Here is a 24,342-nt window from a genome sequence, read left to right as displayed (position 1 = left end):
AGCTCTGGGAACGAATTGCACACACGGAGTAATCTTACATAGTCTTCATTAACTGCTTTGGCTGAATTTTTTTCCTTTACATAAAATTTGAAAGTTTTTTCTGTAGCACACAAGCATTGCAAATCAAACCTAGAATTTTCACGTCGCTCCACAGGGGGCAGTATTCGTCCCTGTGGTAATTATATTGTATCCGCAGACTAGTCAAAGACCATTTTTCCATTTATTAATTAAGAATTTATTCATGCACGCGGGAAGTTTTGAGAGCACGAAAAATGCGTAAGAGTAGCTCGTGGCGCAGCCGAGAGCAACCCTAGCTTTTTGAGTGCTCTCCAAACTTCTCAAGTGCATCCATAACTCGATATACGCACAGCTAAAAGCACGAGCAAATTCTTTTATAACAGAGCGACAACAAGGATCTGCGCGAAGAAGCCTTTTATTGTGATAGAGTGCAAAATTCTCACAACGCACAAAAAAAGTAAACAAACGTTCCTATTGGTTGGCCACATTTTATACTTTGGTTTGAGCGAGAACATTTGATCCAGTTAACTGATAACTGTGAATAAAAAAGCCTAAAATTTACGGGGAAATGGTCTTCCGACCATACGGAGCATTTGCTTGCTTTATCTAAAAGAAAACCAAAATGAAAATCAGTTAACGTTTAGTAAAGAGATATTGAAATCGCACTTGCAACTTTAAGCCAACGGCAGGCGTTGATAGTCTATTTAGAGGAATTGAAGAGGTGAACTCAAAGTTTGGGATCAAATCAATTCCTTGCAAACGAAGTTCTCTTAAAACTATTCTTTCTTTTGCAAGTACTTTGAAAAAGCGATAAGGTCTCGCAATAAACGTCAACATTACACACTACAATTTATAAAGTGATTAATAATATACATGGAAAAGTTACTCAGTTCTGATTGGTTAAGATAAATGCAGTTTTCAGGTAATTCAGTGCAGAAGAGAGTTAATTCAGTGCAGAAGAGGGTTAATTCAGTGCAAAGAAAGAAACAAATCAGACATTCTGATTGGTCAATAATCAAAGAAACTCACAGATAGCAGGTAATTTAGTGTTAACAACTGGGTTGAAAACGTAAATTAGCCACCGTAAAAGGTAAAAAAGCTGACGTTTCGAGCGTTAGCCCTTCGTCAGAGCGATTAGAGGAATTGTGGGTTGTGTGTGGATTTATATGTAGAAAGTGGAGCTATGCCATTGGTGGGAATATGGTGACGAGAAAACAGGAATAAATTAGTTGAATGAAAAGAACTCGTTGATTCCGTGGGGATTAAGGATGCCGATTTGGAATATAAATTTTTGTTCTAGTGTTTTACGGCTTTCCGAACTGCCTAGATGTAAGGAAAGGCCGCAAATTGCCATATGATGTTTAGAATGATAAGGAAGATTAAAGTGTCTAGCGACTGGTTTGGATGCGTCCTTGTCATTTCTTTCCACATCGCGAAGGTGTTCTCGGAATCGGTCACCCAGTCGTCTTCCTGTTTCGCCGATGTATAACTTATTGCAATAAGTGCAAGTTATGCAGTAAATAACATTGGCGGAGGTACACGTAAAGTGATCAATGATCTTAATGGATCTTTTGGGTCCCGATATTTTCTCTACGTTATGATTGAAAGGACAAGTTTTGCATCGTGAGCGAGCGCATTTAAAAGTTCCAGATTGGTGATTGGTTTGAAATGAACTCCTGACTAAAAAGTTGCCTATGTTTTTGTCACGTTTAAATGAAATAAGTGGGGGTTGCGAAAAGATAGTGCCAGTATCTGAATCGTTTTGGAGTAATTTAAAATTTTTAAGAATGATAGATTTAAACTTTCATACTTTCTACATATAAATCCACACACAACCCACAATTCCTCTAATCGCTCTGACGCTTATAAACACGTAATCACATGATTTTTCTCGTGCAATTTGGAATAAACAAGCACTTGTTAATTTTTTCAAAGAACACAAATTGCACTCGCCCTACGGCAAGTATATCGTGAAGACAAGTTACTAGCGCCAAAATAAGCGTAGCAGGACAGACATAGCTAAGACGAAGGCAGGGAAATGAGACATTAGAGCCAAATGTTGGGAATGAAAAACAAGCACCAGAATCTAATATGAAACTAAGTAACAAGCTTTTATTAATAAACATCAGAGTGAGTAAATAATACTTAAGTCAATATTGGCTTGTCTCTCTCTCCACAAGGCTAAATATTGGCGTGCAGAAGTATCTTAGCATAAAAGATAATCAAACAGAACTTTCTTCGCCTTGACAATTTGAAAGCATACTATTTTCCCACAAAGAAATACTGAAAGTGTTTGTATTTTACCAATAAAGCGTAGAAATATAATTGTGGTTTGGCGTTAGAAAGCAACGCAGTTATGGTTTTTGGTTATAAATCTTTTAAAACAGTTATATCTTAAAAGAAACTTACAATTTCCTGAATAAAGTTCACAGATTAACTTATTTGCCTACTCAGATAAAAGACTGACAAAAAAACAGCTAACTTTACAAGTCATGCAACAAGTGTTACAAGTTATGCTACACTAGGCGTAATGCCAGTAGTAGCCAATTACGGATGGCATTCATTTGCAGACCTAAAATATTTTTGACAAAAGATGGCAAGTTTGGAATCATTTTTACTCTTGGCTTGTTATTCTGCAAATCAGAGACGTAAAACTGTGTTATTTCAACTGCATAAAAAGGTTTAAAACGACTAAAAGTATTTGGTCTGAAGCAGAGTGATTTATCAGTGACTTCCTGAAGTATTCTGTTTGTAAATAGCCTCGCAAATGATTGTTTTTTTTCACTCAGTTATAATCTGTTGCTATTGTACTCTTTAAAAACTCTCTTCTTGCAACGCTGAAAAAGGCTCTTATTTTAAAAAAAATTAATTAAACGTATATAAATGAATATAATTTCTCTGCCTAAAAATAATGATGCTATGTTACTTTTTTTAAGTGTTGCAATATTCAATTAATGTGTGGTCCCGAGGGAAACAGTTAGTTTTGTTTTCCCGAAAGTCCTTTTCAGGACTCGAGGGAAAGCATACAGTCCCGAGAGACCATACAGTAAGTCCTTTGTTATGTACTAAGACGTTCCCTTAAACAATCATATGGCAAAAACATCCTGTTGTATTCGGCGCGCGGGAAACAACTGCGCAATTGTATCCCGGTCGGGATACATTTGAATTTGATCAGGGGCACGTGACTAAGAATCAACCAATCACAGTGCTCGTTTTGTTGGGTGAAAGTCTAGGTATATAACGATTCCTGATGACAGCTGTTAATCGGTGTTAATAGCAATGCTGATCATGTCAAATAGAGTCTCTGAGCTATAATTAAGTGCCGCTCTCGTTCAGAGCGGTCCTCTTGACATCCCGTCGGAGAAAAGTTTTCTCTTATTTTTCCCATGAAAAGGGTTTATAACATAGCTAGTAAATTTGTCTAATCAAATTCACTTGCGCGAGCGTGCTTCGTATTCCTATTGTGCACGCTCATGACGTCAGCAAACAAATCCCTTGAGAAAAAAAATTTCCTTCGGGTTGAAAATGTTACAAAACAATTGGTTCATACGTCAGCTGTGCGTTCCTCGAGATATGAACCACTTGGGAAGTTTGGAGAGCACTTAAGAAGCTAGAGTTGCTCTTACGCATCTTTCGTGCTCTCCAAACTTCCCGCGTGCTTCATATCTCGATGAACGCCCGCTGACATATGAACCAATTGTTAATTAGGACACATGTTTCAAAAATAGTTCAGTTGTTTTCCAATTCTCTTTTTTTGCGTCGTCTCAAGCCAAAAATGATTTTTGGCCAGACCACCCCTGTGGACAGCGATCGATATAACAATCTGATATTTCAACGCAAATTATCGAGAAGGCGCCTTCCGATCACCTTTGTTTACTTTCAAAAGTAAAATATATTAAAGTTCAAAAGTAAGTCGCGCAAGCGTTACGACCGATCACGTTTACGTATCGTTTTAGGACAACTCGGTATCTATTCTCCATTCAGTTTTTATGAAAACCTAAAATCCTCAAGAAGATAAACGAACGAAGTCTGAACGGTCAAAAGGAGATTTAGGTCAATATTCAGAATTATGCAAATGATTTTTGACACGACCGCGATTGATCAAACATATGGATTTGCGTTGTTTTTAAGCTGTTAGTGGATGAAAGCTAGAGATATGCCCGCGGGTTTGAGGTAATCGGTGATCTCATTGGTGTATAAAATATGCACTGATATGCTTTTTCAGCCCGATCAACGCCTGCATTTTGAGAATTCTTTCGTACAAACTAGTGAATTTTTTGATATGCAAATTATAGTCGAAGAGTAGGCTCTCCTCTGATCACGCTGGTATAAAAAAAGTTCAGCTGAAGTTTCCATATTTGTATAGGTAATCACATGATTTCGAGTGCAATTTGGAATAAATAAGCACGAGTAAATTTTTCTAAAGACTAACAAAATTGCACGAGCCCGTGGGGCGTAATTTTCGATTTCCTCGGCAATTCCCTTCTCTAAACACCACTTTTTCCAAACTGACAACCAAAAAGCAAAATTGCACGAGTCCGTAGGGCGAGTGCAATTTGTGGTCTTTGAAAAAATTAACAAGTGCTTGTTTATTCCAAATTGCACGAGAAAAATCATGTGATTACGTGTTCAAAAGTTCAAAGTCCGACTAAACAGTTCAAGGAATTGTTCAGTCTGTGTCCGAATCACTTTCGATGAAATGGAATCGTCGTTTCCGAGATTTAATCATGCTTGTTTTTAATTTCGACGTTGGATCGCTCGAGCAAAGTGTTAGGCTGGGTCGGCTCGTAATTTTCGATTTCCTCGGCAATTCCCTTCTCTAAAAACCACTTTTTCCAAACTGACAACCAAAAAGCAGTGCTTTTTAAAGTGTTTTCGTTGTTTAAGCTGTTTTTCAGCTGCGGTGGCGAAAGAAAGCCTACTTAAAACGCCGGATATTGTTTCGCTCGCAAATTTTCAAATTTTCAAATTTTGTTGCGACATCCAAGGCTCGCATTTGATTGGTTATCTGTGAGTTTCTTTGATTATTGACCAATCAGAATGTCTGATTCGTTTCTTTCTTTGCACTGAATTAACCCTCTTCTGCACTGAATTAACTCTCTTCTGCACTCAATTACCTGAAAACTGCACTCATCTTAACCAATCAGAACTGAGAAATTTTTCCCCGTATATTATGTCTGTAAACTAACTGAATGCATCTTGTAACTTGTAGTAAGATAGAATTCCGTGAGCTATATTATTGCAGTCACTGCGCGCTGGACAAAATTGTGAAATTTACACTTTCGATCACTGTAGACAGGGGTGGTCCGGCCAAGAATCATTTTTGGCTTATGACGACGCAAAAAAGGAGAATTAGAGAACAACTAAACTATTTTCGAAACATGTGTCTTTTCATGGGTTAAAATTAAAAATTGAAATTTTTTATGACGGGATGTCGAGAGGACCGCTCTTAGCGAGAGCGGCACTTAAGTATTCCATCAAGACACCGACAAAGGGATTTATTTTTTTATGTCACAGTTTGTTAGTTCCGAAAGTTGAAGTCCTGTTTTAGATTGCTTTTGCTTCAATAAGCTTAGCTATTCATAAGTTAACATAAGTTAGCTCCTTCGCCATGTTACCTGAGTTAAATATTTTTTTTGCAAAAAAAAAGCTTATACATGCAGGAACATCATTTTGAGTTTCATTTCTGAAGAGCTTTGTCACCAATTGAAGCTTCTTGGTCACTGAGCAGTGGAGGGTAAACATTATGTGATCTCGTGCATCGAGACAGGCATGATCATGACGCACGATATTCAGGAACTCAGTACTAAACCACATAAAATTGCCACAGAGAAAAACAGCTTTATGTTGAGAGAAAAATACTAAAAATTAGTGAGTAGAAGTGTCACCAAGGAAAGATAGACGAGCAGAACTTTCCTTCTATTAACAATTGACAACTAACAGTTTTTTCGTGTAAACAATTGATTTGACGCTAAAAAGCAACACCATAAATCGTGTAAAGTTATCACAAAAAAAATGGTTGAATCTTGAAAGAGACTCGCAACTTCTGGAATAAAATTTGCAAGCTTTCTGATTTGCCCACTCAGATAATATACTGACAAAAAGAAAATGAACTTTACAAGTGTTACGTGTCATGCTACACTGGGTGTAATGCCAATAATAGTCGATTATGGATACTATTAAGTTGAAAACCTAAAATTCTTATGCAAAAGATAGAACGTTTGGAGTCATCTTTGTACTTGGCCTTTTATCCTGCAAATCAGAAGCGTAAGACTGTGTTATTTCAGCTGAAAAATGAAAAGGGTTTAAAACGACTAAAAACATTCGGTCCGAAGAAGTGTGTTTTATTCAATTACTTCCTGAAGTAAAATTACCACACTAATCCACGTTACCACCAGCGCCTTTGTTTGCATATCAATTCCGCCCACGTTCCTTTAAATCGTGATGTTAACGGCTTACTATCTGACGCCTATTAACACCTCGTCAGTAAAAATTTAACTGAGTTAAAATCATTTCCGCAAAAAAAAGCCTTGTACATGAACAGCATTTTGAGTTTCATTTCTTGAGAGCTTTGCTAATACGAAACTCATTCCAGTCATACTTTCTAGTCAGTTGGCAACGAAAGGTAACAGTACGTGATCTCATAATCACTACGCACGATAATCAGGAATTACTACGTCGCGTTAAATTACCAAAGAGCAAAACAGCTATATATTGAGGAAAAAACATTAACAGCCTGTAAGAAAAAGTGTCTTCTTAAGATAAATGGGCTAAGAGAACTTTCTTCGCACTAACGATTGACAAGCATCCCTTTTTTCCGCGTAAACAAACTTACGCCAAAAAGCAACTCAAATTAAGTTAAACTTTGCATGCCAGTAAGATACAGACGCAGGGATTCATTTTCATATGACAGTTGTCAGCTCCGGAAGTCGATGCCCTTATTTGTTCTATTTTTGCTTCAATAAGCTTGCCTTTTCATTTCTGAATGACATCTGAGTAATGTCAAAAAGAGACAAGTGTTTGTCGGCACTATCCGTTCAAAAGAGGCACGTAGGCTAGCTTCTTAGCCATGTTAGCTGAATTAGAGTCTATCTTTATATAAAAAAAAAACCTTGTTCATGTAACAGCATTTTGAGTTTTATTTCTGCATAGCTTTGTTACCAAATGATGCTTGTTGATCACTGAGCAGTGGAGGGTAACAGTATGTGATCTAAATCGGATAAAATTACCACAGAGCAAAATATTTTGAGAGAAAAATACCATTAATCGGTGAGCAGAAGTATCTTCGTGAGAAAGATAGGAGAGCAGAACTTTCTTTCTGTAAACAATTAACAATCATCCCTTTTTCCGAAGGAATGTTTTATTCAACTACTTCCCGATAGAGTTTATTTGTTGATAGTTCCTGCAAGGAATTTTTTTTTATTAAAAAGTCAGTAATTGTTTACCATTATTGTACTCTTTGTAAACTTAATCATCGTACCACTGAACAAACGTACATTTTTATCACGCAAATGGAATTAAATGAAATGTTGGCAACAATCATACCATGTTACATTTGAAAGTTATCAGATTTCCCAATTTCATAGCATTAATCCTGTCAAGTAGTGCCTCTGCGTTATAACTTACACCTCTTTAGTATTGGGTTATGATAAAGACAAATGGATTCATTTTCATGGATGTGACGCTTAACTCCCTGGTTATTTTTTTCTTCATTAAGCTTGCCTATTCAATTTTGAATGACCTCTAAATAATGTCAGAAAGAATTCGGAAGTGTCTGTCAGCATCGTCCATTCCGAATGGCAAAAGAGAGCTCCGTAGTCATGTTAGTTGATTTAAATCTTTCTTGGAAAAACCCCTTTGACATCGTCAACATTTTAAGTTTAACTCTGGAAAGCTATGTTGATAGGATACTCAGGAAAACTGATAATTTCTGCTAACTGTGACTGTAATAAAGGATGACAGTACTTGATAAAAACAAAGTCATCAAAGTGTGCACGATAGCCAGTAAAACAACACTCAATTGTTTATCGCTTGAGGCTAAATAAACACAAAAGCGATGGAACCTCCTTTAACAAACTCTAGCTGACTCTAGACTCATTTAAAAAGGCTGTTAAGTTTCTCTCTTGACCACAAGTTGTTCAGTTTTGTTAGAGCTACTTTGGAAAATTCAAGAGACTTTCATACTCTTGAAACGAGTCGGTTGTGCAAAGTAAGTTTGCTTTTGATTCTGTATCATGCATTCTCCTTTTTTGTTAACGAGATATGAAGAGCTAAGGCTATTTTTTTCAAATCAGGTAATTTACCAAAGAGATTGTTTTTTCTGGGCGAAAAAAACTGCTCGTAACATGCACAGTGGTGGGAATCGCGGCAAAATTCAAGGCACGCCTTTATGCAAGAGTAGCGCCTTTTTGCTTTATGAATTTTTGTTCAAAGCCTATACCACCATGATTTATCATTATGATTCTCGAATTGGACTCTTTTGCGCGATAGTCGTTGGATTTTCAGTTCACTCGTTCGCCTGCATGGTCTTGGAAGAAAGGAAAGACGTCATCCCCACCTTGATCATTTCCACGCTTGCTAACGCAACTATAATCGCTTATCTAGACACTTGCGCAAAGCTGACCGTTAAATCGCGCAGGTAAAACGACAAGCCTTCCATTATCAAATCTTCTTGTTTTCTTTTAGGTATCCAAGACAGTTAAACAGAGAAATCAATGAAGATTTCTGTAGTTTTTGCCTTTGCCTTCGTGGCTATGTGTGTTCTTGAATGCTGTGTCTCAGGTAAGAAATGAATCATCATGAAATAAATAGCGTCACCATTAAAAACATTTTGCTTTTTTATTCCGCATAAAACAAATAGATTCCATGTTGCCGAGGTTCTGTTCAGTTAAAGATCACAGATGACCTAGAAATAAGGCAAAAACATCAGTGAAACACTTGGCTGCGCCTTGTGTCCCACTCTTTTGCTTTTACCCCTTTTGACGTCTGGGATTTGAAACTAAACAATTTATTCATAAGCGTATTTTGAAACGGTCTGGTTATCTTGGTTTGAACGGGGACAAAGGGAGCTTAATAACATCTATTAACTGCTTTTATTTGAATTAAGAGTGAACTTTACTGTTCTTTTTGTTTTCGAATGAGGTCTGGCACAAACCGTGCGCGACTCTAGAGTTGAAAAATCTTTGGAAAATGCTCGGAGCTATTATTCGAAAGAGTTTCCTTAACTTGTTAGACTTTCTGACAGTCACAAGCCCTCGAGAAACTCATTTCAGAACTCAACCTAAACGGGCGCAACGACCCAACCTCAATCCCCACCCCCTCCCCCCAGGTGATAATTAATGACTTGTTCCCAAAAGAATGAATTCTTCACAGGAGTTAGGGCTCGGTTTGGGGGTCTAGTTTTTACGGAAAACAGTTCGTAATTTTATCTAATTGTCTTAGCTCATAATGGAGTTCATCTTAATCATTTTGTTCTTACATTGTTTCCAGCCGCAAACTTCAAGCCTAAGGTAGATCCTGGAGATGCTGACCACAACAGACGATTTATAGGTAAGTTTTTTTTCTAAATTTTTTTTCATTCGTGTTCGTATTCATGTTCCTCGTTCAAGCCCAAAGGTTGCCACTGGAATTCATTGCAGATTATCTGGCATTTCAGAGATCAGATTGCCGGATTAAAAATGCTGTAGTCATGATATACGCTCGAAATTACCACTCCCTTAATATGAATAATATCTCACCTCCTGAAAAAATGAATGCAATTGAAGACTCTTACAGTAACTTGAATAAAGCGCAGTTTGCAATTTTGTTTCAAGTCTCTGATGAGTGTAGAATTGAAATTGTTGAAAAGATATATATCCTCTCTTCAGCTGGCTACTTATGAGAAAGATGATTTCAATATTTTTTTTTACTTGTCGAGCACATACACTATCCTTTAATAAAATATAAAGGTTACAGAGAATTCTTTTAGCCATTTACTTGCCTGTTAAGGTTTATTTTCTAATATTTATTTCACTCGCTTAACAAAAGGCTATAAGACATAATACGCATATAAAATTAAAACTGTTCCATTGGTAACAATCTCCTGCCTCATGTTGATGGAAAGAAATCTTTCGTTTTTCTTTTGTTGAGAATTCTTCAGTCTTCCAATTGCAAAACATTGCTTGTAATACTGTGTATAAGTCTACTTTAATTGTGGAGCTGAGGTGATTCAATTTTTTTCTACGTTTTTAGTTGGCGCAAACGCAGATCCAAGAGAGGAGGACTACATCAAAGTACATATGGGTAAGTTAACTCGATCTCATTGGTGATCATATGGGGGAGGGGGAGACAGGGAGGTCACAGTCTCCCTCCTTCCGCACAACATTCTCCCGCCTCCCGACTCCCAACCTTCATTGTCTTCATTGTATTTCTCCCGTCTTCAGGTTAATGAAAAGGATCTGAAACCTGAGTTTCACTTGCAAGCTGTGGCAAAACGTATCTTTCTTGAACATTCTCTGGCCATGCATTTTTTAAGGGGGGGGGGGGAGGGGAGGGAAGATAATTTGCTCAAGATGAATATTATTACCGACCAGTTTTTTTTTTTCATTAAGTTTTCGCGAACCTGTTTATCACTTCTGACATCTCGCTATAGAGATGAAAGTAGGTCCACTCAAATCTTTTAATCTCCTTGGTGATCATGTAAGACCAAGAGATTACAAACAGTTTATAATTTCTTGATAGAACCATACACAGTAAACTATTTATCGATATTCAAAAAAATTGTTTTAGATTATCTTTTCTCTGAGGCTCATCATTGAATCTCGATTTTTAACTGGAATGGCTACAATCTCAACCAAGATACACAAATATACAACAAGAATGAAGGATGACTTAAGCTTGACCCTAACAGGGCCATAGTGCATGTGGAACTCATCTTAAAGCTTAGTTACTTCAGGACCAGTTTTTAGTATATTGTTACAACCTTGGATGAGTTACTCAGTAGTATGCACTAAGATTTATGGTTAAGTAGTCCGTTAAAAATGTTTACAACGTTAAAACTCAGTAATTTCTCCTAAATATTGTCAAAAACATGGTATAGCCAAATGCTTCTTTGTTGAGAATATCTGTAGATTTAGGAAAAACAAATCTAACAATTAAGTGACAACTTGATCTCCAAAGAAACTTGTAGGGAAGTTTTGGAAGAAACTCATAGGCCTCAATTTTTTTCGTTCAGATTTCCCGCGTGAGTCTGAGAAACATGACAACGGGGATGAAGAGGACGGAGTAATAAAAGACATCGAGGAACCATTTGGTAAGTCTACTTCAAAAGAGAGAAAGCCTGGGGCGACAGCGGGTGCGCAGAGACTTATGGGATAATCATGGTTGCGAAGCTATAAATCAGAATGTGGCCAAAAGATCGCATAAATGTGCACGCGCCATTTTAGATTCAGGCTGTACCACTTTCTTCAAGTGGTTAATTAGTTGTATTCTGCAAGCACCCAGGACTACATAGATAAAATTGCTTACTCCTGAATTTTTTTGCCTTTACTTGCCTATAATTCGGCAGGAAGTACTTTAGCAACGCTTTTTTTTGCTCGTGGTGGTCCGGCTGTTTGTTATCATTGATGTTATTCTGATCTTTTGGTGTGGTTGTAAATACATTTGAATTTTCTTTTTCTCTTCAGACATACCCTTAGAAGATTTCGAAAATTCAAGGGAATTTTCCAAGCATAATTTCCAAATTTCCGACAAAGGTAAGGTGATCACAAGCCAGACATTTCGTACACAAAAAATATCAAAGATCCTGGAGCGGGCGCGCAAATCGTCTCTCACGAGTTAAAATTAGAAACATTGTCAACGAAAGAAGCTTTGTGAGATAATGGACGTCAGTGCATAAGTCCAGGGATTTAGGTAATGTTAGGGATTCTCTTCCTATATATTATAATAAGATTGGTACATGCAAACAAAAATTTTTTATAGTAAAACGCTCTTTTTCGGGCAAGAGCTCTTGCACAATTTTTTCAATAAAACAATCCTTGTTTCAGACATCCTGTATGCAAGTTGCTGAGTAGGGAAATAACACGAAATGGAGAATATGCATTTTGTTTACCCTTGCACTTAGGTGTTTGTTTTCTTTATTACAACTTTCGATATTTGGGCACCACGTTTTTTTTTCTTTTCAAGTCAAAGAAAATCATTAGGGCCCAAAGCATCAACTGTTGATACGAAATACCCAAGTCACCCCTATCAGTGCTCGGATGCTCCTGTAATTTAGTTTTGTGACCTAGGGACCAAGTAGGAAAAGTATTACATTAGCTTCATTTTAATCCGTTCAGGGGTGATTTAGGCTTAGAAGAATAATAACTACTACCACTAAAACGAGTGGCAAAAGTCTTGGCACGCTCGACTATTTGTTGAATTTTTTTTATCCATTCATTAATTTCCCCCTCTTCCCCCATTTCACTGTTGCCTGGGGTTACAAAATGGGACTTTTAAATAACGTATTAGAGATGAATTATAAGATTACTTTCCATCGTGTTGAGGGGAGGGTTGTCGACCACTTAGTAGGGGGAAGCGTGCCAACTATTTTTGCCTCTTGTTGTAGGTATTGGATTTTCTAATGCGAGTCTAGCTGGTAAATTGCCCCATTATCATCTAATTCGAAGTCTTAGCTTTTATATTTATCTTTTCTCATACTGGACTGTCTATGAATTACATCTCCTTTATTGAAGATCCTCACACATGATTAACTCTCTCCTCAGACGGAGCCAAAGAAGTTTTCGAGAACTCAAGAGTATTTCCCGATTTGGATTCTCAGACTCCTAAAGAAAGTGAGTAGATTCCTAAGCAGAAAATATACTTTTCAATCAGTAACCACCGACCTTAGCTGTCTCAGGGATACTAGAATACACGCGAAATGAAAGATGACTTCGAAATAGTCATGGTTGCGTATGACGGAAGTCATTACTGGGCTAGCAACCTAAAGGCTGGCTTTTTTCCTAAACTCTAATGTTTCGCAAAGGACTCTACGTGACAAAAGATTACAACAATTTGGACTGACATGAGTTGGTGGGTTGAATTTTTCCAATTCAGCATCACTCAAACCGTTCCGGCTTAAATAACTGCAGCATTTTAGGCCGGGTTAAAAGCTGGTTGACATGACTCATCAAACAAGTCACTCCAAAATAGTTTGTACTAAGTAGGACACCAAGAAGAACCAACCAGCGAAACTAAGTGAAATTGCATGGTGCCAGTTGGTTGCGACTTTAGACTGACACCAAGTTATGGGTTCCTTAAACTTTCAAATGTTTGAACTGCCTCTTTTCCCACACACTCTTACTCCTCATCCGTCAAAAATTGACGATAAAGTAGGAGTTATGACTCGATATATCCGCACTACTTACCGAATATTAATTGAGGTACAGCTAAAAGTTATAGCTTCCTACCACCACTTTGATACTTCAAAGTCAGCTGTATTTTTTCAATTTATTCTTTCTGTTTAGACGGGCTGAACGAGTTACGAGGCAAGCCAGGGAATCTTCACGAGGACCATTTCATGCCTCTTGAACCAGGTAAAGTGACATTTTTATCATTCCCTCACATTTCTGTTTCCTATCCCTAACATTTGACATCGCACGTGTAGATTTGAAAGTAGAACGCTTCTACTTATTTTCTCCAAATCTGGAGTGTTAGTATAGCACGACTTTCGATAGACATGAAAGACAGGATGTGAGCCATGACCGAGAGACTGCAGTTTCATTCCTTGTTGGAAACTTTCGAGGATAGAAACACAGAGGCCTGGTGTAAAACGCCGACACTTGCAGTTTGGATGCACGCTCGACGATCTGAGACAGTGAACATGCAATTTGATGATTTGAAAAATGTTTTTCACCTAAGAGACTGGTTTAAGCAAACATCGAGCAAAAGGCCTAATCAGTTTCCAAAATTTAGGCCCTTAGAAATTTCTTGTGAATATGATCTTTCAGCGAGTAGTTTGAAACCAAAGATATAAGTAATTGCTTATTTGACAATGTAACAAATTTATTTTTCATAGGATACATCGCTTTTGTAAAAGTCGTGGCATTGATGGGTAACCAACCGCTCCATGACTCGGGAGGTCTACATCCTAAAGGGAATCTACTACTAAAGATCGTTCTGAGTGATGGCAAAGTGCATCAGGCGGAGCTAAATGGAAGCAAATACCAAGGTCACCGACACGAAGAAGACTTGAACGCCGAAAGTGATTTTGACCCGCCACTCATCTGCACTCGTAAAGAAATAAGAAAAGTTCATCTCACGGCTCGAGGAAATAATAGATGGTACGTTGTGTCAATCGATACCTACACCGCGGGATCGCATAGAGCCTTCACCAAGCTGACCAGTGATCCAGGCTTCAGTATGTGGGTAGACGGCAATGAAGAACATCATTACCCATACCAAGCCAAAGAGCACCTCCTCACCTATGCTGTCGCAGGATCCTGTATCACGTACATACGCGTTAAGGCAAAGACCAAGGGAGGTATGAAAGGAGATGGTTCCTCAAAAATGGATAGAAAGAGCTACTTCCTTATCCTTGTTCTCATGCAGGACCAAAAACTTAGGGCAGAACTTGTAGGATATGAGCTACGAAGCCAATCCTCTGTGCTAGAGCTGAACTTCGTTAGCCGATTTCAAACCGAAAGGTGCGTTTCGATATCCGAAATTAAGGAAGTACGACTACAGCCTCATCATCAAGGAAATGAAAATTGGTATATATCATCCATTCACACCTCTGCTAAGACTGGTGAGGAGCAGTACATGGATTTGACAAGTGATCCACAGCTTGGAAGTTACAATACGAGAGACATCAGGCTAAAGTGGGAATATGAGGTGACCGTCAACTGTGAATACGGCAATCCAACGTGTAGATGCAAGAAGCGTGCACATGTATGTATTTTTAACCTCGAAATTGACGAAATTCGAACTTTCACCAGCTATCAAAAGTTGTCGGTCGATGAACCAACAGGAATAGCTTTGCGAGGAGCCGAGGGAGTCAATTATTATTTCGATAAAGACGGAGCACTTTTGCCACTGCAGTATAATAGAACATGTTCAACATTAGACCTAGCCAAATGCACTTATCCTCAGTTTGTAGATGGTAAAACGTACCGTATGGTAATAGCCGTCAATGGACAAATTCCTGGACCTACCTTAATAGTTCAGGAAGGGCAAAAGGTTATTATTCACGTTCACAACAATCTCACCACTGAAGGTATTTCAATTCACTGGCACGGAATGCATCAGAAAGGAACACCTTGGATGGATGGTGTTGGTCAAGTCACTCAATGTCAAATAGGACCATCATCCAGCTTTTCATACGAGTACATTGCTAGTCCTGCTGGCACGTTTTGGTACCACTCCCACAGTGGCGCTCAGAGAACAGATGGCCTCTATGGTGCACTTGTAGTCAAAGAAACCAGATCAAGGTTGGACCGAATACGAGCAAAACTGAAAGCTGAATTTAAAGATAATCCAGATAAACACACTTTAACGCTTCTAGACTGGCAGGTGGAGGCATCTTTAGACCTGTTCACACAGAGCCAAGCCGACTTAGGCTTTTATCCAGACAAGCCACACGGCGAAGTGCCTACTCCATCTGATCAAAAGTATAGTGGTACACGTAGTTTTGACAATGGCGGGGCTGGACCTATTCCCTACTTTTCTGGAATCATAAATGGCAAAGGCAGACATGATGATGTTCCATACAACAAAACCAGACTGAGTATATTCACTGTTGAGTCCGGAAAGATATATCGCTTTCGGCTCGTAGGAGCCCAAGGGCTTTATTCTTACAGCTTTTCCATTGATGGCCATAAACTGACTGTGGTCGGCACTGACGGCTATTGGATTGAACCCGAAAAAAAGGTTGATTACATCATGATCCATCCCGGAGAGAGATATGACTTTCTACTCGATGCAAAAGAGGAAATAAAAGACTACTGGATTCGTGCCGAGACTATGGAGATTGATCAAAGTGGCCAAGGGCCGCCTTACAAGTCACTAGGACATGTGGCAGAAGCTATTTTGCACTACAAACGGCGTAGCGATTCGCATGATCCAGATGCCAATGTGCCGTCGCATAGATATGAAGAAATCAAAAACAATTCTCCTCTCAGAGTGTGCACCCAGGAGAATCCATGCAAAGCAGTGAACTGCCCATTTAAAAACTTTCATTGTTCATACAACATTATCTGTACTAATGTAGACGAGCTGCGTTTACTTGAGCGAACTCCACGTGGGGAACTTCCAAATGCAAACCCTAACAGCCAATGCCGAAATTGCACACATTTCATCAATTTTCATTTTGAAGGTGAATCTAAAGCTAGTTCAGTGAACGGGCGAAATTTTATTCTTCCTTCCTTTCCACCCCAAACCCAATATAACGATTTTCGAGAAAAAGACACCATCTGTAACCTTACGGCTGACTGCAATCCATCGACACTCGAGTGCTCATGTGCGCAGGTGATAGACATTCCATATAACGAAACTGTTCAAATGGTGTTTTCATCAATTGGTGCTTCTCCTAGTGCTCATCCAATTCATCTCCATGGCCATACGTTTCATGTAGTTGCCGTCGGATATCCAGAGTATGACGATACCACTGGTTATGTTAAAAAACGCAACAGTGATATATCCTGCGCTGATGTTAACTGCACTAAAGAAGGGTGTGTGAAGGAAAGTTGTACCAGACCAAGCTGGAAGACGGAGCCAATGAATTTTACCATCAATAGGCGCACCATAAGAAAGGACACAGTAATGGTCCCTGCTGGCGGCTACGTTGTCATCAATTTTCTTTCTGATAATCCAGGCCAATGGTTTCTTCACTGTCACAAAGAATTGCACCAACTTGAGGGAATGGCACTAATTGTCAATGAGGCTTTGGAGGAGCAGCGCAAGCCACCCGATGGCATGAACAAGTGTGGAGACTTTGAGATAAGTCACCATAAATCTCAACCATAGTTGTTAGTTACGAAGCTAAGGCATGAAAAACTATTTGAAAAAGGATAAGTTCCCGACATCCTTAGAAGCTTTTAACCTCAACAAAACTACTACTTGAAAAACATTCTCCAACAATGTGTTTGCTAAGATCCAGAATTAAGTCAGTTTTAAATTAGAGTGGGTCAAATTGAATACTCGGTAACAAGTGGGAAGTGTTTTTGTATTCTTAGGCTCTCCTGGCTTGTTTCATAACTTTTAAATCACAAACTCGGTTATACGTGTAATTTTTCAGATTTAAAACTAAGCATGTTAGACTAGTGCGAGAGAAATGTGGGACTAGTACTAGACTATACAAGTGTGACATAATTTCTAAGAGGTACTTTTTTGTTTATATAGCCTTTGCTGAGTTATTACAACATATTTTTATGAGTATTATATCACCGACGTGATTTTTTGTGGATCTTTTAAGACCCAGAATTAAGTATTTTACATTAGAGTGGGTCAAATCGAATACTCAGTAACAAGAAGGAAGTGCTTTTTGTATTCTTAGGCTTGACTGGATTGTTTCAAAACGTTTTTAATCAACAACTCGGTTATACGTGCAATTTTTTAGATTTAAAACTAAGCATGTTAGACTAGTGTGAGACAAATGTGGGACTAGTACTAGACTAGACAAGTGTGACATAATTTGTAAGAGGTAATTTTTTTTTATATGGCCTTTGCTGAGTTATTACAACATATTTTTTATGAGTATTATATCACCGACGTGATTTTTTGTGGATCTTTTAAGATCCAGAATTAAGTATTTTACACTGGAGTGAGTTAATTTTAGTACGCAGTAACAGTAGAGTTTGTTTGCACCTGTAAGCTTTCCTGTAGCTTTTTTTTATCGCCTCGTTACAATAACGTTTTCTATCACAGGAGGCTCGTAATGATTTAAGAGTCTGTTAAACTACACCATATGCTGTATGATCAAAGGCAAATCATTCAGAAAGATTAGATTCAGAGACACTCTGACACTTAATCAGTTATCAAGTTTTAATACAAATTAATTTATCTTAGTTTTCACGGTAGAAAACTTCTTTTAGAAGGTAATATTCAATTTATGACGAAATGAGAAAATACTCACTGTAATAAATTTGTTTGATTGATTGATTTCGACTGTTTGGGGCGACGGAAGAAACAGAAACTTACTAATGACAACACTCTCTCTTTCTCCCTCCCCCCTTCCACCATTATTTGGAGGTCCGGTGCAAAATAAAAGGAAAAAAGATACAACTACAAATCTGGTGCTCAATAAATTGATTCCACTGTTTAACCATCATTTTCTTTTGTTAGGAGCGACGGAAGAAAGGCAATCACTCACAACCCCACCCGTACCCACCACCGAATAAAGGGTGAAAATCAAATTTTACGTTTGCCTATTTTTAAAACCGGTAAAAAATAAAAATTGGGGAACGCCAGAGCGAATGGAACATACGCCTCGTATTCTCCTTGGAGTCAATTAAAAAATTGTTTTCAAAAATCCTCATTTTTCGTTTCCTATATTCCCTCTCAGTTCTCAAGTGACCTCATACACATGAGATCTTTAGAAATACTCCACATGGAAAGCTGGACTCGTCAAGTTTAATGTCGTCATAAACGACGGAAAGAATAAAAGTTATTTTACCATCAACCAAATGGAGATTATTCCATGGAAAGTGTGCAGGAACGATCTTTATTATCATTTTAACCAAAAAACTGCAGCTAAATCGTAAAAGAAACTTACAATTTTCTGAATAAAATTTACAAGTTTACTGATTTGCCTACTCATGCAGATAAAAGACTGACAAAAAAAAGCAGCTGACTTTACAAGTCATGCAACAAGTGTTACAAATTATGCTACACTCGGCGTACCACCAGCAATAGCCAATTACGGATTGCCTAAAATATCTTTGGCAAAAGATGGAAGGTTTGGAATCATTTTTACTCTTCGCTTTTTATCCTGCAAATCAGAGACGTAAACTGCGTAATTTTAACCGCAAAAAAGGTTTGAAACGACTAAAAGCAGTAGGTCTGAAGTAGAGTGATTTATTAATGACTTCCTGAAGTGTTCCGTTTGTTGATGGCCTCGCAAATAATTTTTTTTTTAAGAACTCAGTTATTGTCTACTGCTATTGTACTCTTTACGAACACTGAACAAAGGCTCTTTAAGAAAAAAATAACTTAAAAGCATGAAATAAATATCATTTCTCTATACCAAGTCGTATATTGTCTGAAAATAACGATGCTGTTACGTTTGATAAGTGTTACTTTTCCTGATGAAAACGGTTTATCGATATTTATAGCTATGCTGGTCATGTCAAAAAGTGTCTCTAAGTTATAGCAGAGCTCGCAACTCGCGCAGCTCATAAGCGCGCTCCTAAGCACATGGCTAGCGTAAATAATTGTTGTTTACAGTTTTCGAATTCAAGAACAGTTTTTGAGATTCTGTTTCTGTAACCTCCCTGGATATTTTCTGTTGAATTAATTCAGGTACAATCTCAGAATTTCATCAGTAATAAAGAACAATAAATCCGTATATGTAGTGCAGAAGTGATTATGAACGATAAATTCGTATCGGCACCATAATTTGGGGAAGTTTTGTTGACTCTTTATCAGTTTACTATTTGTGAACTATTTCTGTTACTTGCTTGGAAATTTCTTTTTAATTATTTGAGTCACACTTTCAGAATTTCATCAGTAATTAAGACTGTAAATCCGTATATGTAGCACAAGAGAAGCACATTTTGTACTTTCCATACGATTTTAGGAAACGTTACTTAATTGACTCTCAAGAAATTGGCCCGGCATAACTCGTTGATTATTTTATTATTTTGCGGCCCCAAAAGCCTGGCTTATGACTCAGGAGGTACTGAACTTGATACACTTGATACACAAGGCACTCGTCAAGGAGGAAGGTTAGAATAAAATTGCTTTTACGACCGTATATTGCACCCGGTTTACATATGTAGATAATTGCTTAAAAATACCTATTATAGCTGTATTCAGAAGCATAGACATGTAGGTAATGTGCCTCTGCTTTATTTTATTATAGGTTTCTCTTTATGTCACATATATCCATTCCTTTAATTTCCTCCTTAAACTCCTTGAAAATAATTAAACCTTATGTTTTAATTCAAGTGTGAGAAGATAAAACAGAAGTGTTGCAGAGCTCTCTTTTCAGACTGAATTCAAGTGAGGAAATCAGTATTAATAATAGTTAATGTCATATGCTTCTCCTGAATCTTTAATTTCCAAGGTGGAAGCGTAGAAGACCATAGAATGATGTTTACTAGGCACTTGCACTTACCGCAATCATACATTCAAGCAATACTCTACATATCTAGATTACATGATGTCTTTAACCCTTTACACCCTAACACCCTATACCCTAACATTCTAACATCAGTATGCATATTCTCCATACTGTTCTCTATACATTTCCTAATGTGCTGGCAGGGAGAATTTGTTTAACAATCAAGAGGTTCTTCAGTTGATTATCTTTGCCTTTATTATAATGACCTTCTTGTTCGATTCAAGGGTGATATTGAAAGGTGAAATTAGATGATAGTCGCTCTCAGGGATTGAAGGGCCAATAATCGTACACATTATATATCCTCCTCGCATTTGTTGGCAACAATAGTTAAGATGGTTAGGAAAGCAAACAAACAAATGAGCAGAAGACAGTGAAATGAGGGAAATTGTAAACTTTACCATTATATGGTAAAAAAAATCACTTGAATTGTGCCAGCTATTTTTCTCCATTGCCCTTCATGTTTTTTATCAAATAAAATTTAATCAGTTGTAGGGTTTGCCTGCAATTTGTCTACCAGTGAGGACTTGATTCTTCTGAAATGTCAGCTGGTAAAAGATAGATACTAAAATTAGATGTCCATACCAAAAAGTACACATAAAAAAATTACACTTAAGTGGTGGTGTGATTGATTTGTAATATTTAGAATGACAGAAGCAGAAAAACGCACTGAGCTTTAATTCCTATTCACAAATAATTTAATCAGATTTTGGATCCTACATTCAAACTGGGTAAGATTAAATTGATTCATAGCATGCTTCGTTATGGTTTGTTTACATGGAAAGTTAATTGTTATTATAGCTTCAGAAACGTTTTCATTGCCGTCGCAATTAACATTCACAACAAAGTTTCATTTAACATAGAATATTTCAAGAACTTTCTTCCTTTCTCTTCAATATTTTTGACTATTTCTGGAGCGCAATTAAAGGAAGCAGGTAATTAAAAAATATAAATTTTGATTCAGGCAATTATTTGAAAATATGAGTAACATTTGATGTTTTCACATGTAACAGGATAATCAAGCTGAATATAGCCTAAAAAAGGAGTAAACTACACAGTAATATGAGGTGACTAATTTGGAAACTTGAGCACTTGGCAAATACACCTTGGCTTGCAACTCTGATGATTACAGTTTGCTGAGGTAATTGAAATGTTAGTCTTCATGCAGGAACCTTCCATATGACCTGTACAGTCATATGCTGAGATAACTTTAGAAAAATGCATTTGTGTCGGTAAAACTATTGTAAATACAGTACCACCTAGTAACAAAAATTTATGATTTCCTATAAGCATGAATGTTTGGGAGAAGTTATGGTGGCAATTGACCCTTTTGCTTGGATGCATAGGGTCTGATGGCTGTAAAGTATATCTCTTAGCTTTCAAACTTTTAAATTTGTATTAATTGTAACTGTTTACCATATCTATTTCTCTGTACCATAAGCCCTAAAAAGTTGAAGCAGGTGAGTCAACAACCTGACTTCCTTTGTTTGGAATTGTGTGATTATATAAATTTTTGGTGTAAGTTACCACATCATAACACGTCATGTTATTATTTAGATTGCATTAAATACTCTTGCTCAAGCTTTCATCACTGCATTTCTTAACATTACTCATACCCAAACTAAACATCGACATAAGGAATTGGTCACATGATATGCAAGTTTTAAAGGGTGGGAATATGCAAAAACAAGGGTCCTCCTTTAATTAGGACTTTAATTAATTCATGTTTTTACTTTGACCTGCCTCCTCCGCTGTGATGTTTAGGGCACATAGATGAAGAGAACATTTTTTGTATTTTGACGCATGAAAATTATACTAATTGGCGTCCACATAATGCACAAAGCAAGAATGTAAATGCTTTAGCTTTATAGGTTAAAAAATTAAAATACGAGAGTTGTGCAGAACATATCTTCCTTTTAATCCTTCTCTGGATATTTATTCAAATAACATAGTCATTATCAATCTCATTCACTCTTACTTTCCACTGAGCTTGTGGGAAGATGATAATCTCAGTATTTCTTTATATGAGGAAAGGAAAGCCTACCCTTTTACCACAGATAGTTCTTTTGGGCATCATCAGTACAAACCTGGTCAAATTTGTACATGAAGGTGATTGTTCCGGGTAGGCTAACCTTAAAAATTAGCTGTTAAAAATTTCTTGAACCTGTCGTTGTATGTCTTAAATGTTTGACTCAATTTTACCTCTCTAACCTAAACTGAATAACTAGAAACTTGAAATTTATTTGTTCTCCTTTTGAGGTGTGCATCAAAATTTTGAAGTCATCACAGGCTTAAACTACAGGTTTATAGGAAATCTGAATGTGCATGTGTTTTCAACATATGAAACCGGGATTATGACTACTGTACTTCAAAAGACTTTACTGTGTGCCGTACAGGTACAGGCAGGTGTTTTAAAAACGTTTGCTTAGCTTTTCATTAGTACACATTTCTTTTTCTAAGAATCTTGTTTATCCAGGTTATGCTGAATTCTAATTTTTCAACCAATTTTATTTTCCTTTGAAAATTCTTAGATATCTCAGTATCAGTTAATATTCATGTAATTAAAATAATTACATGAAATCTTGCAGATGTATGGCACATTATTTTTTCTTCTGATTTTCTTAATATTTTATCATGTGAAGGGACTGGTATTGGCTATAAAAGTATAGCCACATTAAAGGTTTGTGCACAGCCTATGCATCAAGTTTATCTAATAAAATATTGTATCCTTCTTAAAACTAGTTTATCAGAATAAGAATGAGTTACCAGGCACATGTATAGCTTTCATGATGAAAGTTTCTAGGTTTAAAGAAAGTCACTGCCTACTTAAATCGTCAGTTCCTTTGCCCTGACAGCCCAACCTCATCAAAACATTGCCAACAGGAGCATTTAGCAAATTAATGATACAGACAATTCCCACATACACATGGACATGGTATTTCAAACATGGTGTATATGCCACAAGTTGTTTCATTTCCCTGGCTAATTATTTTGTAGTAGTGTTTATTAGTAATGGAAGATGGTTGGGTTGAAATATAATACAAAGACTTGTCATTAGATAGTCAAAAGAAAACTTTTTACATATCAATTAAATTTACATGTTGCAACAACTTCATCTTCCAGTAAATTCAATTTTTGCAAACACGAGAAACTACCTTCTAAAACTTTTCAACCTATTTAATATAGCCAATAACAACATCAACTCAACTTTTAAACTAAAGAGAAAACTTGATTTATGTTTCGAATTGATTTCTGTGATGTAAAAATGAAATCCAGGTATTATCTCAAGTTTTCTTAAAGACACCCACATTATATGCAGTTACCGAATTAAATAACAGAAAAAATTAAAATTAAAATTAAATTAAAAATTAACAGAAAAAATCTCAAAAATACGTCGTGTATTTCCAGCCAGTGGAAAATCGTGAAACAAGAATACCCAAAAGCGAAAAAGTTTTGAAAAAAATTACACGATTCTGGCGTATTGTTTTACGGACTCCCTGTGCTCGCGTGACTACACTTCAATCGACCAATATGATGCCTTCACGTAAAGTAGTTTACCGTCGTTTCTTTCGATTTTGGCTCATTTCATAAACCGAAATTTTAAGTCACGCTCAATACAAAACAATTTCAACTGATGCTGACATCATACACTTCACCTGAAGATGTAAACATTCCCTATCTTCGAAAATTTGTTCAAGACATCAGGAAGAACAACGAAGGTCCACAGCTATTTTAAGATACCGCTGACTAGTATTCGCCGTCCCCAGGTTCCAGACCTCGTCAATTCTTTCCCCACCTCCCCACCCTCCGAACTGGTCTCTAATTCCCTTTGAAGAAACTCCTAGGCCAGTGCTGTAGAGTTTTATTACAGTTTTTATTCAGTATAATGAAGGGCTGGAAAATAAGTTAGCAAGAGCACCGCTTTTAGACATGGCTACATCTATATATTAACGTATTGTTATCTACCTAGACTTTCATTCAACAAAACGAGGACTGTGATTGGTTGATTCTTGGTGACGTGCCCCTGATCAAAT

The 24,342-nt window shown here is 37.2% G+C and overlaps 1 protein-coding gene across 1 annotated transcript; it reads left to right on the top strand.

The window, feature by feature from the left end:
- The first annotated feature begins 8,032 nt into the window (after positions 1-8,032).
- On the top strand, positions 8,033-18,129 carry LOC113682981 (uncharacterized). Its single transcript, XM_089207971.1, has 9 exons — positions 8,033-8,227; positions 8,704-8,799; positions 9,508-9,567; positions 10,249-10,299; positions 11,231-11,308; positions 11,682-11,750; positions 12,759-12,827; positions 13,500-13,568; positions 14,051-18,129. The coding sequence occupies exons 2-9, from the start codon at positions 8,733-8,735 to the stop codon at positions 16,993-16,995; spliced, it is 3,408 nt and encodes a 1,135-aa protein (XP_089064097.1). The 5' UTR covers positions 8,033-8,227; positions 8,704-8,732; the 3' UTR covers positions 16,996-18,129.
- The last annotated feature ends 6,213 nt before the right edge of the window (positions 18,130-24,342 follow it).

This window comes from Pocillopora damicornis, chromosome 5, assembly GCF_964200805.1.
Source record: "Pocillopora damicornis chromosome 5, jaPocDami1.2, whole genome shotgun sequence".
In the NCBI taxonomy this organism is placed as follows: Eukaryota; Metazoa; Cnidaria; class Anthozoa; order Scleractinia; family Pocilloporidae; genus Pocillopora; species Pocillopora damicornis.
The sequence above is the reverse complement of the archived record's forward strand: the minus strand, read 5'-3'. Positions and strand labels throughout refer to the sequence as shown.